The 14504-nt window shown below is 31.5% G+C and overlaps 3 protein-coding genes across 4 annotated transcripts; all 3 read left to right on the top strand.

The window, feature by feature from the left end:
• Nucleotides 1-487: 487 nt before the first annotated feature.
• Nucleotides 488-3311, top strand: LOC124930701 (translocase of chloroplast 34). 2 transcript variants are annotated; one of them, XM_047471042.1, is made up of 8 exons: nt 488-636; nt 789-909; nt 984-1091; nt 1178-1302; nt 1367-1631; nt 2606-2674; nt 2754-2915; nt 3013-3311. In XM_047471042.1, exons 2-8 carry the CDS (start codon nt 817-819, stop codon nt 3097-3099), a joined length of 909 nt encoding a protein of 302 aa, XP_047326998.1. In that variant the 5' UTR covers nt 488-636; nt 789-816; the 3' UTR covers nt 3100-3311. The 2 variants fall into 2 exon arrangements, with proteins under 2 accessions (XP_047326998.1, XP_047326999.1); XM_047471043.1 differs by having other exon boundaries at nt 509-636; nt 776-909.
• A 1417-nt stretch (nt 3312-4728) lies between these two features.
• On the top strand, nt 4729-7861 carry LOC124930089 (metacaspase-1-like). The gene is made up of 5 exons (XM_047470453.1): nt 4729-5254; nt 6224-6554; nt 6927-7047; nt 7134-7337; nt 7633-7861. The coding sequence occupies exons 1-5, from the start codon at nt 4867-4869 to the stop codon at nt 7690-7692; spliced, it is 1104 nt and encodes a 367-aa protein (XP_047326409.1). The 5' UTR covers nt 4729-4866; the 3' UTR covers nt 7693-7861.
• Nucleotides 7862-10216: 2355 nt separating this feature from the next.
• LOC124928586 lies at nt 10217-14335 on the top strand. Its single transcript, XM_047468824.1, has 8 exons — nt 10217-10602; nt 10898-11037; nt 11174-11273; nt 11550-11648; nt 12540-12887; nt 12978-13070; nt 13139-13345; nt 13717-14335. The coding sequence occupies exons 1-8, from the start codon at nt 10285-10287 to the stop codon at nt 13972-13974; spliced, it is 1563 nt and encodes a 520-aa protein (XP_047324780.1). The 5' UTR covers nt 10217-10284; the 3' UTR covers nt 13975-14335.
• Nucleotides 14336-14504: the final 169 nt, after the last annotated feature.

Raw genomic sequence — 14504 nt, 5'->3', positions numbered from 1 at the left:
TATAAGTCGAATAAATTTTATTTAGACAGAGTACAATAAAATAAATTTAAATTAGGACATATTTCAATATTTTATATATTTTAAACTATTATAATATAAAAAAATTAATATTTTATATTTTAATTAAATAAAATATAATAATTAAAAAATAAAAATATTGATATAATTCAATTACATAATAATATTAATAATTTCTCTCTAATAAATCTAAACATGGTCAGTGGAATGAAAATATCCGAATATAAATATCCAAACACTATTATACTCATTCTCATTCCACACATCTATAATCTCATTTCTATTCTGATTCCCTTATTTAAATAAAGTGTTGAAGAATTAAAAAATATTAAAAGTGGAATAATTTAAAAGAATGGTTTACTAAGGGAGGAAGTTTGAGGGGAAAATAATATAAATTTAAAGATATGAGGACATGTATAATAAATGAGCTGACCGTCACGCCGTCAACTTTTAGTGTGAGAAAATAAATACAGTTCGGTGGAGAGGAGAGAGAAAGAGAATTGAAGACGATAAGGGCTTATTTTGCATAAAGAAACAATCTTTTTCTAAAACCCCATCGTATTCTCAGCCATCCCATCTCTGCGCCTCTTCTCTCGCGCTGTGCTGAGAGAAAGATAAGTAAGTCTCCACATTTGCTTCTTTTCCTTTCACTTTTCAATTAACTTCACAGCTTAAGGGTTTATCTTCGATTTCAATTTCAATTTCAAAAACAGCATAAACCCTAGTCATAATCTTATCGTTAATTCTCTAATTGAAGTAACCCATCATAGGCTGAATCTTTCTTCCGTTGTTCAAACAATGGCTCAACCTCGAGAATGGGTTGGAATTCAGCAGTTTCCTTCCGCAACCCAGTCAAGATTGCATGAGTTATTAGGAAAGCTCAAGCAAGAGGTGAGCCATTTCAAACATTTATTTTCGTTTTTCATTAAACTTATCTGTTGGGTTTTGTTCTTATGCTACTCTAGAATGTAAACACTTTGACCATCCTTGTGATGGGGAAAGGTGGGGTTGGGAAATCCTCAACTGTGAATTCAATTATAGGGGAAAGAGTGATGGCAGTCAGTGCTTTTCAGGTATTGTCAATCTCCATATTTGTTTCATGTGTGAGCAAAACTGTATTCTGATTCTTATGATATTTTTGTTTTGTTTTGAATGGTAGTCTGAAGGGCCAAGACCTGTGATGGTTTCTCGAACAAGAGCAGGTTTTACATTGAACATAATTGACACTCCTGGCCTTGTTGAAGGAGGATATGTGAATGACCAAGCACTCGAGCTCATAAAAAGGTCTGGATTAGCTTAGTTTGGACTTCTCGTTATACTTTTTGACTGAACTTTACTATATGAACAGGTTTCTGTTGGACAAGACAATTGATGTTCTGCTCTATGTGGACCGGCTAGATTCGTACAGAGTGGACAATTTGGATAAGCAGATTGTTAGAGCTATAACCGATAGTTTTGGTAAAGGTATATGGAAGAGAGGGATGGTAGTGCTGACACATGCTCAGCTCACTCCGCCTGATAGTTTGACTTATGAGGATTTCTTCTCTAGGAGGTCCGAGGCCCTTTTGAAAGTTGTTCGACAAGGAGCTCGTATAAATAAGCAAGAAGTTCAGGTACTTTGTTGGCACTTTCCCCTTAAGAGTACTTAATTCAGTCTAAGAACTTGTTTGATGTAGGTTTATTTTTGAATATCTGACACCTTGGGGAAAAAAAGATTCGGTTTATATAAAAAAATTGTTCAGAGTTATGAAAAAATGTGTTATTTGGGTAAAATTACTTAAAAGATATTAATATATAATGAAACAAATGTATAACTTAGTAATTAGAGTGCCTGCTTCTTTGAACTGGGTGTTTCACCCATTGAAAAGAATATATATGCATAATGAAAATTATTTTTTTTTAAAAAGAAAGTGTATTTTGGATATTTTGTTTAATGATTTGAACGAGGTTATTGATGAGAAGATAGTGGGTTATTGGTTGATTATTCAAATAATCCAATCTGAACAAGGCCTTAGTTGGATTTGGATGAAAGAGTAGATTATTTGGGAGTTTTTGGATTAAACAATTAAATATTTTTTGTATTTTAAAATGCTATAAAAAAAATAAAGTAGGGGTATTTTAGTTGATGATTTGAATGCTTTCATTGATGATTTGAATGCTTTTATCAAACAAAGCTAGTGGTTATTAGAGATTTGAAGGATAGTTGTTGAATGTCATCTCTATAGAATATGTTCTTAACTTATTGAATTGTCGTCAAACAAATGAAGAAAGCTCAATAATATAAGGAATTCCTGCCCCAAAATTTATTTTCATTTATATGAACTTAGATGAGAGAAGACTGTAAACTTTAATTTAATTCAACATATTCTAATACAATGGTTCTTACCCCTATTATTATAACTGTTTACAATCATGTCACTAATTCCCCCATTTGGAAATACTTATATGACTTTTTGTTTATGCATCTAGATCTAGACAAGAAACAACCAATAAATTTCTCAATCTGTCTATAACTAATTTTAGTTTCCCAACATAAACGTTTCTGGATCCAAAGTTTTTGTATCTAATAATTACAACTGTGACACAGGGATTCCCAATTCCAATAGAGTTGGTTGAGAACAGTGGAAGATGCAACAAGAATGACTTTGATGAAAAGGTTTGGTGGAAGTTAATATGTAATTATATACTTTGTTATCATTAAAATAATCTATTTTATGTGTTTCTTCTTCTCTAAGATTCTTCCAAATGGCACTGCTTGGATCTCGAATCTTGTGAACACAATCACAGAAGTCGCCTTAAATGGTAGCAAACCAATCCTGGTTGACAAAAAGTTGATTGAAGGGCCTAACCCGAATGAGAGGGGAAAGATGTTCATTCCCTTGATCTTAGCATTCCAAGTAAGCAGCATTATTGGATTCAATTACCTATCTTCTTCACTGTTTCTCTCGGCCATTTAAGTTTGTCCCTAATACTTACTCGATGTTCTCTTTGCAGTACTTCTTTGTCATCAATGGAATCAAAGGATGGATCAGGGATGACGAAGCACTAGAGACACGATCTGCTTGGGAAGATCGTGACTAGCTGTAGTTTCAGATATGGAATTCTCTCTTTAATCCGGTTTTAACTTTTTGGTTTGAGGAAGAAAAAAAAAAGACATTTGTGATGGTAGATTGTTTTCGAGAAGATTTTGTCTGTTCTCTCTACTACTGTTTTAGTCACACATAATGCTGACATTTGTTCTTCTTCACGAGTGCTTCAAAGTAGAGCTTTTTATATGAACAAGCGTATTTAGATGGTGGCGTTTGGTTCACAAAGGAGAATGGCTAATTAAACATTTAGATGTGTTTTAAAAGTGGAATATAGGTCTTCAACTTGTCTGAATTCAATTATTTGAGGTTAAATCTACAAACTTTATTTAATTTTTGAATGCTAAATAGAGATGATACAGTTAAAGGTCAACAAATTTGTGAATTTTAAAAATTGAGAGATTACTTTTTGAGGGTAAGAATTTATTTTAAAATAATATTATTTATATATATAATTAAGTATAAAATTAATTTGGTAAATAATATTAACCGACTAACAAAGTCTTACTAGTAAGAGCCGTGGGAATTTTTGAGAATTTATTTAGATTAATTTGTTAATTTAATTTTTGTAGTTTTTAAAGATAACTTAAAAATAATATTTTGGACTTTGATGTTCGTTTTGCTTAGAGTATTTTTAGATAACAAAACTTATCAAAAGTATATTTTATAATATATTTCGTATAAATTAATATTTTTATAAGATGTTCAAAAAATATAGTTTTTTTCTTTTCTTTTCTTCTTAATGTTTTTAAATTGGACCAATATTTATACTTTTAAGAGTCAATGGTTTTATAACTCTAACTAAAGAAGCTGAAGGCGATTGTGAAATTTATCTTGAAAGATCACAGAAGTTAACGGATATCTTTAAACTAATAAAAAGGCCAATTTAAAAACATATTCTTGAAGTTCGAGGTTAGTCTTAATGTATCAAGAAAGTTGATGCCTTTAGATGCAAATATGTAAAAGTTTAGGGACTGATTAAGTATTGACTAATTACTATTTTAAACTCGAATTTATCATTTTTATTTTTATAGAATGAAACTCGAACTTTAAATTGAATGTTACGGTATTTAATTTATCAAACTTCTTACTTTAATATAATATTTTCATTCTCACAATTAATTTATTACATTTACAAACTAAAATATAATTATCTCTCGTCTTTTATTTTCCAATTATTTTTACATTCAAATTGTATTAAGAGTGTATTTATATATCTTTAAAAAAATAATCAATTTAAAATATAAATATGCTCAAATTGTTATACCTTAACAAAAATAAAAATAATATTGTTATAAATTTTGAAATTAAATACATAAACTATATCTATTTAAATTTTCTCAAATTTTTTTCGGGTTCACCAATTTTTTTTTATTTTTTTTTAACTTAAACTAATGATGAAAATAGAATCCTTAAATATCAATATTTAACTTTAAAAAATATGTAAAAATGTTTTCAAATTTCATTTCATCTCATTTCAAAACATATCAAAAATATAATTAAGATTACGTGCAATTCAAACAAAAAAAACACAAATGGGTCCAGAGATGAATTGATTAGTCAACGTTGATGTTTTCCTCTACTTTTCCCTCGTATTCATTCACTTACTCCCATGGCAGATTCCACGCTCCTGCTTGCTTCCATGAACAACGATTACTTCTTAAGCGTGTCTCCAATTGACCATTGACTCTTTACGCGATTTATCTCATCATCATCCCGATTCTCTAATTTCTCATCATCGATTCGCACTTTCTCTCTAGAAATGCTGATGCTAGTTGATTGCTCTGGTTGCCGCACGCCGTTGCAACTTCCCCCCGGAGCTAAATCGATTCGTTGCGCACTTTGTCAAGCCATCACTCGGATCGCCGACCCTCGCACTGGACCTCCTCCTCCGCCGAATTATTCTTCAACGAGCTTCAACAACTATCATTACGTTCCCCCTCAGGTCCCGCCTCCGCCGCCGCCGATACATACTCAGCCGTCCGGACAAATTCCTTCGGCTCATGGTCGGAAGAGGGCGGTGATCTGCGGGATTTCTTATAGGAATTCTCGCCATGAGCTCAAGGGATGTATAAATGATGCTAAGTATATGAAATATATGCTGATCAACCGGTTCAAGTTTCCTGAATCCTCTATTCTTATGCTTACAGGTAATTTCTTCTCTGTTTTCCCGTTCTTCACATGATAAACTCTATTACTTCTTCATTTTACCTTTTTCCTTTGAAATGACATCCTTTAGAAGTGGAAAGAAACAATCTTTAACTCATGGAACACGTGATTGAATTTTGAAAAATGGAATTTATCTCTTATTAGATTTCAAGTTCACTCATGTGTTGGCACATCAATTCCGACATCATTAATGACACAAAATTCCCGTTTTGTAACCTTATTTTTTCATTAATGCACATTGATATGTTTTGACAAAGAAGAGAAAAATCATTTACTATTCATAGTTCAGGGGAGGATCAGGAGGGAAATGGAAGTGAAAAACATGGTTTCATTCATTAACTTGCCTACTAATACAATTAGCAATGCATTTATTACTAGATTATATTTACTAATTCTTAGTATTCTTTTATAGAAAATACAATGATCTAACATAGATCATAAATAAAATGTAGTAAAAGAAATAGCATCCGCAATGTAATCCGAGGCATGTGGTCATTACAGTACTCTTAAAACAGATTCATCGCCTCCTATTTGTGCTAGAGGTGTATTTGGTGACTGATTTTCAGGATACAAATGATTTAGCATGATAATCACTACAGAAAACGAACTTCACAAATCACAAGTACCTAATTGCTACCACCGGGAGTAAAAAGAATAGTGGGGAGATATATTGGTGCAGAGTTGCAGAATACAAAACAAAAGAAGTGGTTGAATTTCAAGTGTGTTACAATATTGGAATGAACAATGTAAATCACACTTAATTATTACATGCATGTTGGAACACAAGTCAAGCCTTTTCAGTTCAAATCGGGTCTAGGATTTGCCCCCTTTCTTAAATATTATTCCTGTGCTGTTAAAACTTCATTTGCATGTTTTCTGATTATCCATGATGTATCAACTTTTGGGTTTGTCATTTCTGATTTGAATCCTTTGTGAAAGTTATATTTCAGAAGAAGAAACAGATCCATATAGACTTCCCACAAAACATAATATGAGAATGGCAATGTATTGGCTTGTACAAGGTTGTCAGCCTGGAGATTCTCTGTTGTTCCATTTCTCTGGACATGGTTCCCAACAGAGGAACTATACTGGTGATGAGATTGATGGGTTTGACGAAACACTATGTCCAGTGGACTTTGAAACGCAGGGAATGATTATAGATGACGAAGTTAACGCAACAATAGTCAGGCCTCTCCCCCGTGGGGTCAAGCTTCACGCCATCATTGATGCTTGTCATAGTGGCACGGTCTTGGACTTGCCATTTCTTTGCAGGATGGACAGGTAAATGAATGCATTTTTATATTTTTGTGGATTTTACAAAACTGCTTCTTTTACATAAGAACAGTCTAGCTATGAGCTCCTTTGATGTAGGGTTATTAAATAAATAAATTTGTTTGTTGAAAAAGTGGGGTATTTTGGGATTATTTGAGTTAAATTACTAAAAGGAAAGTAATATTTTGATATTTTAGTTAATGAATTAAGTGATTTGATGGTTGAAAAGATATATACGATAATGTTGAAAAGATATTTTTTTTAAAAGAACTTAAATAACCCAAGATCAAACAAGCTCCCAAGGCAAGAATCTAAATTGAATTCCATGTTTTTTTTGGATGTCCACTCTTGCAATTGATGAATATATTGATGGATTTGTAGGACTGGGAAATATGTGTGGGAGGATCATCGTCCTCCATCTGGTACCTGGAAAGGAACCAATGGTGGTGAGGTTATCTCATTCAGTGGCTGTGATGATCATCAAACTTCTGCTGATACAGCTGTAAGATTACCTTCCTCTCCAAAACCCGAGTGCATTTCTCTCATTCATCGATCTGAAAAACTTCCCTTTTTTATCTTCTTGTGAAGGCTTTATCCAAGGTAACCTCAACTGGCGCAATGACATTTTCTTTCATACAAGCTATTGAACGAGGAGAAGCAACTACTTACGGAAACATGTTAACTGCCATGAGGTCTACAATCCGAAGCTCGGATAATGATTTGGGAGGAGGCGTTGTTACTTCTCTTCTCAGTATGCTTTTGACAGGATCTACCAGCAGTGGACTGAGACAGGTAATTGCATACATACATTACATAAAGTATTCAATTTCAGCTTCTTAAGTTTGAATTTAACAACAGCATACTCAACCTTAAACTAACAAACCAAAGAAATCCACATGCTTTACACAAATTTTGTTTTATTGGTAATACTAAGTCGTTCATACGAGGATAAAAAAGTTCATTTCGCGTCATTAAACTTTCTGTACTTTTAAAAATGTCTCAAATTACTTCCCGATGTCAGTTATTGGCTAACTTTGTTAAGTTTGTTGACGATGAAATGCTAAAAATCGGGATAATTCTGTTGCAGGAGCCACAATTAACAGCTAATGAGCCGTTTGATGTGTACTCGAAGCGTTTCTCCATTTGAGTAAAACGAGATTTGGTGTTGATTTGTGGTCTCTCTATTTGTATAGTATTTCATTGGGAATCAAATTCCCTTCCATGTTTTTTGTATCATAGATTTATCATTGTTTTATCATATTATTATTATAAGAATATTGGACATGGTGCTTCATCCAATCTCTACTCGTTATAATATCTGAAGGCTTAACGATTTGAAATAATGTTTACCTAAGGAGTAAAATGTTCATTGTTGTTAATTGTTTACGAGAGTTTCATGTCTCATAATATAACCTAATCCGTTTTAAATAAGAATCTAACGATGCATTTTACAGATTTCTCATTTTTAATCAAACAATTAAATTATACCTTTGATTAGATAAGACTACAATGCATGATAAATATATTGAGAAATTTTAAGGAAAATGGGGGCACCATTGCTAGTCTAATCAAATTTGACCAACCAATAGTTATTATGGAGTTTTTTTATTTTGGTTATTAAAATAATAACTCAGTTTTTATTCTAAAAATTTAAACATCATATCAACTATCTAATTATCAATTTTATACATTTAAATATCAAAATTATTTCATCTCTCTAAACCACTATTCTTTCACCTTCACCATATCCTTCTCAAATTAATTTTAAAATTTTAAAAATCAATTTTTTCCTAATTTTGTTCGAACAAAAAAACCATATAAAACTTAAAAACCCATTTCCTAAACCAAGCCCTAAAGTGAAGGTACGTAGCAATACTTTTATCATAAAAAAATATTATGATTTCTTAACAATGAATTCATTTATAGTCTATATTTAGCAACATATTTGGCTATTGGGATATGTTAAAATGTATCCATGTATCAATTTTATCAACGAGCACTTATTGGGATGATTTTATTGTAACACTCAACCATTACTTTATTTACAATAAACATAGTATTATATTTTCATCTCAACTTAATCGTTGTCGATAACAACTTCACGAACTTTATTATTACTTTTTGTAAATGATAAATTTATTGTACATTTCATAATCTTATTGTACTTTATCTCGGTGAAATGTCAATAAATTTAAGATAATTATTATTAGGATTACTAATTTTACCTTCAAAATATATATCTTTATTTAAAAGAATTACTTTATTACTCTTATTAATTAATAATGTTATTATTAGTAATTTAGTATTATTATTAATATTTATTATTATTTTATGTGGGGAAATCATTAAGATTATTTTATAAGATATAATATGATTATTATGGTTAGTAATTTATTATTTTGTTTATAAAAATTATTGCCTAGATAAATCTGAATGAAATATCATTAAACTACATGTAACCATTAGTTTGTTTATTATTATTTGTATGAGTTTCTTTTCATTCAATCATGTTTTTTTTTTTAAATCTCCTGCAAATATTCTGAGTGGGGTGAAAATTGTCTTCGATCGTCTTCGATCGAGGGTTGATAAATAACGTCAAAAATTTTCTACCAAGTGATAACCGACAATTTACATATATAATAAAAAAAATAAAAATTCATAAAATAATAAGAAAATACTTACACGTCCTTCAGTTGAAATATCAATTTTAGTAACTTTTTATTTAAAATTAAAATAAAAAACAATTCTAAATATAGTAATTTCATCTTATTTATTTGTACAAGGAAACAAACACGAATTCAAAAAATATCATCAAAATAATTGAAGAATATAATTAACAAACTACTTACCCACCACCAATGTTGAAAATATTATTTGGATTATAAAATTAGGAGATGAAAATTTTGATTTAACTAAACACAATTCATTTACGATAAAAATAAATAAATAAAATTATCCAAAAAGATAAATTATATATTTTTTTATTATCATGATATTGTTTTTTTGTTTTGTTTATTTATATATATATTTATATATATTATCCATTATCCATATTCCATAATCACAACTTTCTAATAGAACCCCTAGAAAACTGAGGACGTTACAAATTGAATATCACGACAATTTATATATTTATTGAATTTACTTTTTAAATTATAAACTACCTCCCAAAATATAAATTAAGAATTTATTTGATTTTAGTTATTTCAAAAAAAAATTATTTTATTTAATTTTCATTCCCTATATTTGACTTAATTTATTAATTAAAATATACTATATTTTAAATTATTATTCCTATATATTAATATCTTTAAAATATTTATATATTCTCAAAATTATTATCAATTAATATTTTTTAAATCATTATAAATTAATAATTATAAAATACAAACTAACAAATTCAAGACAATTACCCATTTCCATGAAAAGCTAATTACCCAATTCATTCCCGTCTAAACCCTAAAATATTAATAATTATAAAAAAAGTACAAACAAAAAAAAATAAAAAATAATTAAGATTTGGATAGGATATGAAATTTCCGTCATGGTTTAATTGTAAGAAAAAGCAATCTCTAACATTATTGCCCAAACATCATCAACATGCCCATTACTATTATTATTTTAACAATTTTTATTTTGATTTCTTTCTTTCCTTTCCTTTCCACCACCGTCGTCTTCCTCCATTCTTCAGATGCAGCAGCATCAAGCTTCGCTTTTATCTCTCTAAAACTAATAAGAAATGCCTTCTATCCCCGATTCAAACCTACATTCTCATCCCTCTCCACCTCAATTGAACGACGCATCAGCCGAAACTCGTCTCCGAGAGGCCGAGGAACGTCTCCGGGAAGCAATAGAGGAGCTCCAGCGCCGTCAGCGTCGCGTCCGGAGACTCCAACCTCCTTGCGACCATGCGGATGAGTCCTGTGTTGCCAACGCTATTGGTAACCTCTGTCAGAGCTTTCTACTTTCATATGGCGTTCGCGTCGGAGTCGGAATTCTTCTCCGAGCTTTCAAACTCGCTCGTGGACAGTCTTATTCTTCCCTTCTTGATCTCAAGGTTCGATTCTATCAATTTCAATGGCTTAAACGATTCATGTTTCATTTCCTACTAACTGATCTGTTATAGGTTGACTATTGCTGCTTTACCGATTTCAATGTTGTAGGTTTCATTCATGTTGTATATGAACTTTAGGCATGCCTATTTTCACTGACATTCATGTCATTAAGCTTAATTTAAACCTCATTTAGTATTTCCACATCTGATTGGTCATTTCTATGTTGTGTTTCAGTAATGATGCCCTAGTTTTGGTTGTATAAACTGTTGGTGAATGAAAAGTTGAATTTACTTGCAGCAATTGGTATCAGAGAAAGATTTAATAGTGAGAGAGGAAGCATGTAGAATTGGATTACTATTTGGAGGATTCACTGGATCTTATCATGCCCTTAGATGTTTGTTGAGAAAGTGGAGAAAGAGAGAGACACCTTTCAATGCGTAAGTTCTCCTTCCTTAGATGTTTGTTGACCGTGTTTTCTAGTTATTTAAGTATAAGTTCATATTGTTGGCTCATGATGTTATTGTATAGTGCTATTTCATGTATATGACATTGTTTAAGGGGGTGATGGAGCAGAATTTTAGCAGGTTCGGTCGCAGGTTTATCTATTTTGGCACTTGACGATTCCAATAGGAGACGTACACTGGCCTTATATCTTTTAGCTAGGGTTGCCCAGGTACCAATCTGGATTGATACATTTACACCTTTTGATGACACAGTACTAGAAATCAATTAGGCCTTGTTTGATGAATAAATGCTTATCCTATTTATGAACCACATTACCTTTACTCTGATAACATTTTAAATACTAAGTATATTTTAGTCATTTGACCCAAATAATCCACTTTTTCATCAAACAAGGTTCCTTATTTATTTCCAAAAAAAATCAGGTTATTTTGAAAAAAAAACTGCATCAAACTATCTTTTAATTTCTTCACTTTGGCCCTTTCAGTCTGCATACAACTCTGCAAAATCAAAGAACAAGTTTCACTTCTGGGGAAGCCATTGGCGACATGGGGATGCTTTGCTTTTTGGTTTATCGTGTGCCCAGGTAATGCATCTGATCTTCTTTATTCTTATTTAAATTACCATCTTCATATTTGCAGAGATGGTACTAACAATTGCTCCGTTCTATATAAGTAAAAAACGAGCCATTTGGAAATGGTTGAAAATAATGTAGTGTAGTAGCTGGATATGCTTGTATGTGAATGTTTTAATATGAATTTTGAGAAACCGAAAGGCCTTTTGCTGTTTCCTTTTGGGGCCTACTGTTTCCAAATGGGGGCGTGTATTACAGGATGAATAAATATGCATATATGCCTTGCCTTTTAATTTCTTAATGGTACAAAATAATCTGTTTAGTCTGTTAACATGATTTTGAGGTTGGATTCCATGAGATGTATATTCTACCATTCAAAGATTAAGGGTGTGTTTGATAAAACTGAAAAGGAAGTGCTCAATGTTGAATACTGAATTTTAAGTGTTGAATGAGTTAAATATAAGAAAAATAAATGCTAAAGAAACCAAATGAAAATATTAAAATTTTTAGTGTTGTATGAAAGTTAGTTTGATAAAATGTTAGAATTAATGTCGAGGAAGTACTTAAAATACTATTTTACCCATGTAATGACATAAGTTGATTAATTTATATGATTAAAGTTGTCTTTTGAATGCTCTTAGTTGATTAATCAGTTAAGTCATCCATAACCTACTGAATTAAATTAGATTTCATAGCTTAATTTCAGTTGAATCTAAAAAATTTAGTGGTATTAAATAACACTCATTTAGATTAAGTGATATGATGAAACACTGCTTAAATCATCAACTACCTATCATTTTTCTTTATATTCTCTCATTAAGAACTGCTGTTATGTTTATAAAATAGTAAGCAGCAATTACTTATTTGAATTTCCATGGAATTTGATCCGAATCTCATATCCAGGTCATGTATGCTTTTGTAATGCGTCCAGAGAGTTTGCCAAAAGCTTATCAAGATTTCATTCAGAAAACTGGACCAGTTGCGAAGCCAGTGTATAAGGCCGTGAGAGATTGCTGTAGAGGTCTTCCTATAGATGTTGATTCTCTCTCGGCTTATCTATCTAGTACTAGGAATACTAACCCTGCAAAGCTGGAAAATTTCCCATCTATTATCCCTTGTTCGATGATTCACCCGCACACAACTTCCTGCCTGGCTCATAATGCAAAGGCCACATCATCAACTTTCAGAAAAACATTTCCCCTTTATTTCTCCTTAACTTTTGTACCATTTGTTGTTCTTCACCTGCAGAAGGTACATAATTCTCTCATGTTTTTGAATGCGTTTTTCATATAAACTTTATGCTAATTGGATTTCTGTTTTTAACTTTTTGATTCATATTAGTTCATGGATGCTCCGGTCCAGACCAGTTTGTATGCTGTTAAAGGAGCCGTTCGTTCGACTAGTTTCTTATCTGCTTTTGTAGGAATATTTCAGGTAATCGTTTGCTCTAGTTTTTTTATTCTTTTTCAAAATATGATATACCAAAAATGATATCTGGGCAGGGAGTGATATGTTCGCATAGAAAGGTAGCATCAAATGATCACAAGCTTGTCTACTGGCTTGCGGGTGGAATGGCTGGCCTTTCGGTTCTACTGGAGAAGAAATCCAGACGTGGTGAACTTGCCTTGTATGTTCTTCCACGAGCATGTGATTCTTGGTGGTATATATTAGTCAACCGCCACTTGCTTCCCAATGTCAAGAATGCCGAGGTATTTTGTCACAATCAATGTCAAAATGAAAACTTAACAAAAAAAAAAAAAAATTGAAAATTATTTTTTTCCGTTTAGTATGACAAAGTGTGATTGAGGCAAATTTCTAGATTGTGATGCTATATATAGATTTTATTGTATTTTGATTAATCTAAAAAAGTTAAGTGCTTGTTTGAAATAAGTCCATTTGTTAAGTTGTACTTGAAACCACCTAGCTAGAATACAGCTTAATTCGGTAGTATAGTCATCTTTTCGATATTAGTTTATTCATCATTTATTTTCAGATACTTATCTAGTTCAGCATTTACAATTCATAATGTTTAATGAAAACACACCCTAAAAAAATGGAACATTGTAATGTATTGTATCAGGTGGCTTTGTTCTGTGCATGTATGGGAGCAGTAATGTATTATTTGGAACATGAACCGGATACAATGGCTCCGTTTCTGAGGGGGCTGATTAGGCGTTTCCTTGCAAGCAGAATCAACAATCCAGGGCCACCTTCTAATAGGAATGCTTCTTATAACTATCTACAAGCTCTCGACGCTATAAACACCCCTGATTTGCCCACAGATAACAGAGGGGCAGGTTCGGAAACGTACAATCTTGAATCTATACAGGGGCTGTGAAGAAGAATTAATTTATAATGGAATTTGGTTTTCTCATATTTCTCTCATTGGGTTGAGTTCACATTATATTAAAGTTCATATATATATAGACACTATATTTGTAAGAAGATTGAACTCATTGAAGGGATATTTTTGGTTACTACTTTTGTCAAAGTAGAGATACTATATATATGTTGGGGACCAATTGGGTGTGGGTTCCTTGGGCATAAGAGTTTAAATAAATTGAAGTTTCGGTTAGCTCAGTTGAAGATCGTAAGGCTTGTGGTTACAAGGTCTCGGGTTTGAGCTTTTCAGAACATAGTTTATAAATAACAATTCCTGCATCTTCTCTTTGAGTGGTGTTTTTCAATAGTTGAAGATAAAATTTGTTCTTTATTGTTAAATCTAAAATGTAACATATTAGCAATGTGGTAAGAACTGTGGTGGCAGTTTTCCCAGTATGATTAGTAATAGAGAAATGTGATATTTACATATTTAGCCTAACATTCACTTCAAATACTGTAAAAATGTAATAATATTTATTTGTTTAT

This window comes from Impatiens glandulifera, chromosome 3 (assembly GCF_907164915.1).
Source record: "Impatiens glandulifera chromosome 3, dImpGla2.1, whole genome shotgun sequence".
In the NCBI taxonomy this organism is placed as follows: Eukaryota; Viridiplantae; Streptophyta; class Magnoliopsida; order Ericales; family Balsaminaceae; genus Impatiens; species Impatiens glandulifera.
Note: the sequence above shows the minus strand (reverse complement) of the source record. Positions and strands in the feature narration are given on the sequence as shown.

Excerpts from the sequence above, each read along its gene's own strand:
- LOC124930701 (XM_047471042.1), top strand. The coding sequence starts at position 817 with ATGGCTCAACCTCGAGAATGGGTTGGAATTCAGCAGTTTCCTTCCGCA. Across the intron at positions 1,632-2,605 it reads TAAATAAGCAAGAAGTTCAG|GGATTCCCAATTCCAATAGA; the intron begins GTACTTTGTTGG and ends ACTGTGACACAG. Across the intron at positions 2,916-3,012 it reads CCTTGATCTTAGCATTCCAA|TACTTCTTTGTCATCAATGG; the intron begins GTAAGCAGCATT and ends TTCTCTTTGCAG.
- LOC124930089 (XM_047470453.1), top strand. The coding sequence starts at position 4,867 with ATGCTGATGCTAGTTGATTGCTCTGGTTGCCGCACGCCGTTGCAACTT. Across the intron at positions 5,255-6,223 it reads CTCTATTCTTATGCTTACAG|AAGAAGAAACAGATCCATAT; the intron begins GTAATTTCTTCT and ends GTTATATTTCAG. Across the intron at positions 6,555-6,926 it reads TTTCTTTGCAGGATGGACAG|GACTGGGAAATATGTGTGGG; the intron begins GTAAATGAATGC and ends ATGGATTTGTAG.
- LOC124928586 (XM_047468824.1), top strand. The coding sequence starts at position 10,285 with ATGCCTTCTATCCCCGATTCAAACCTACATTCTCATCCCTCTCCACCT. Across the intron at positions 12,888-12,977 it reads TTGTTCTTCACCTGCAGAAG|TTCATGGATGCTCCGGTCCA; the intron begins GTACATAATTCT and ends GATTCATATTAG. Across the intron at positions 13,071-13,138 it reads CTTTTGTAGGAATATTTCAG|GGAGTGATATGTTCGCATAG; the intron begins GTAATCGTTTGC and ends ATATCTGGGCAG.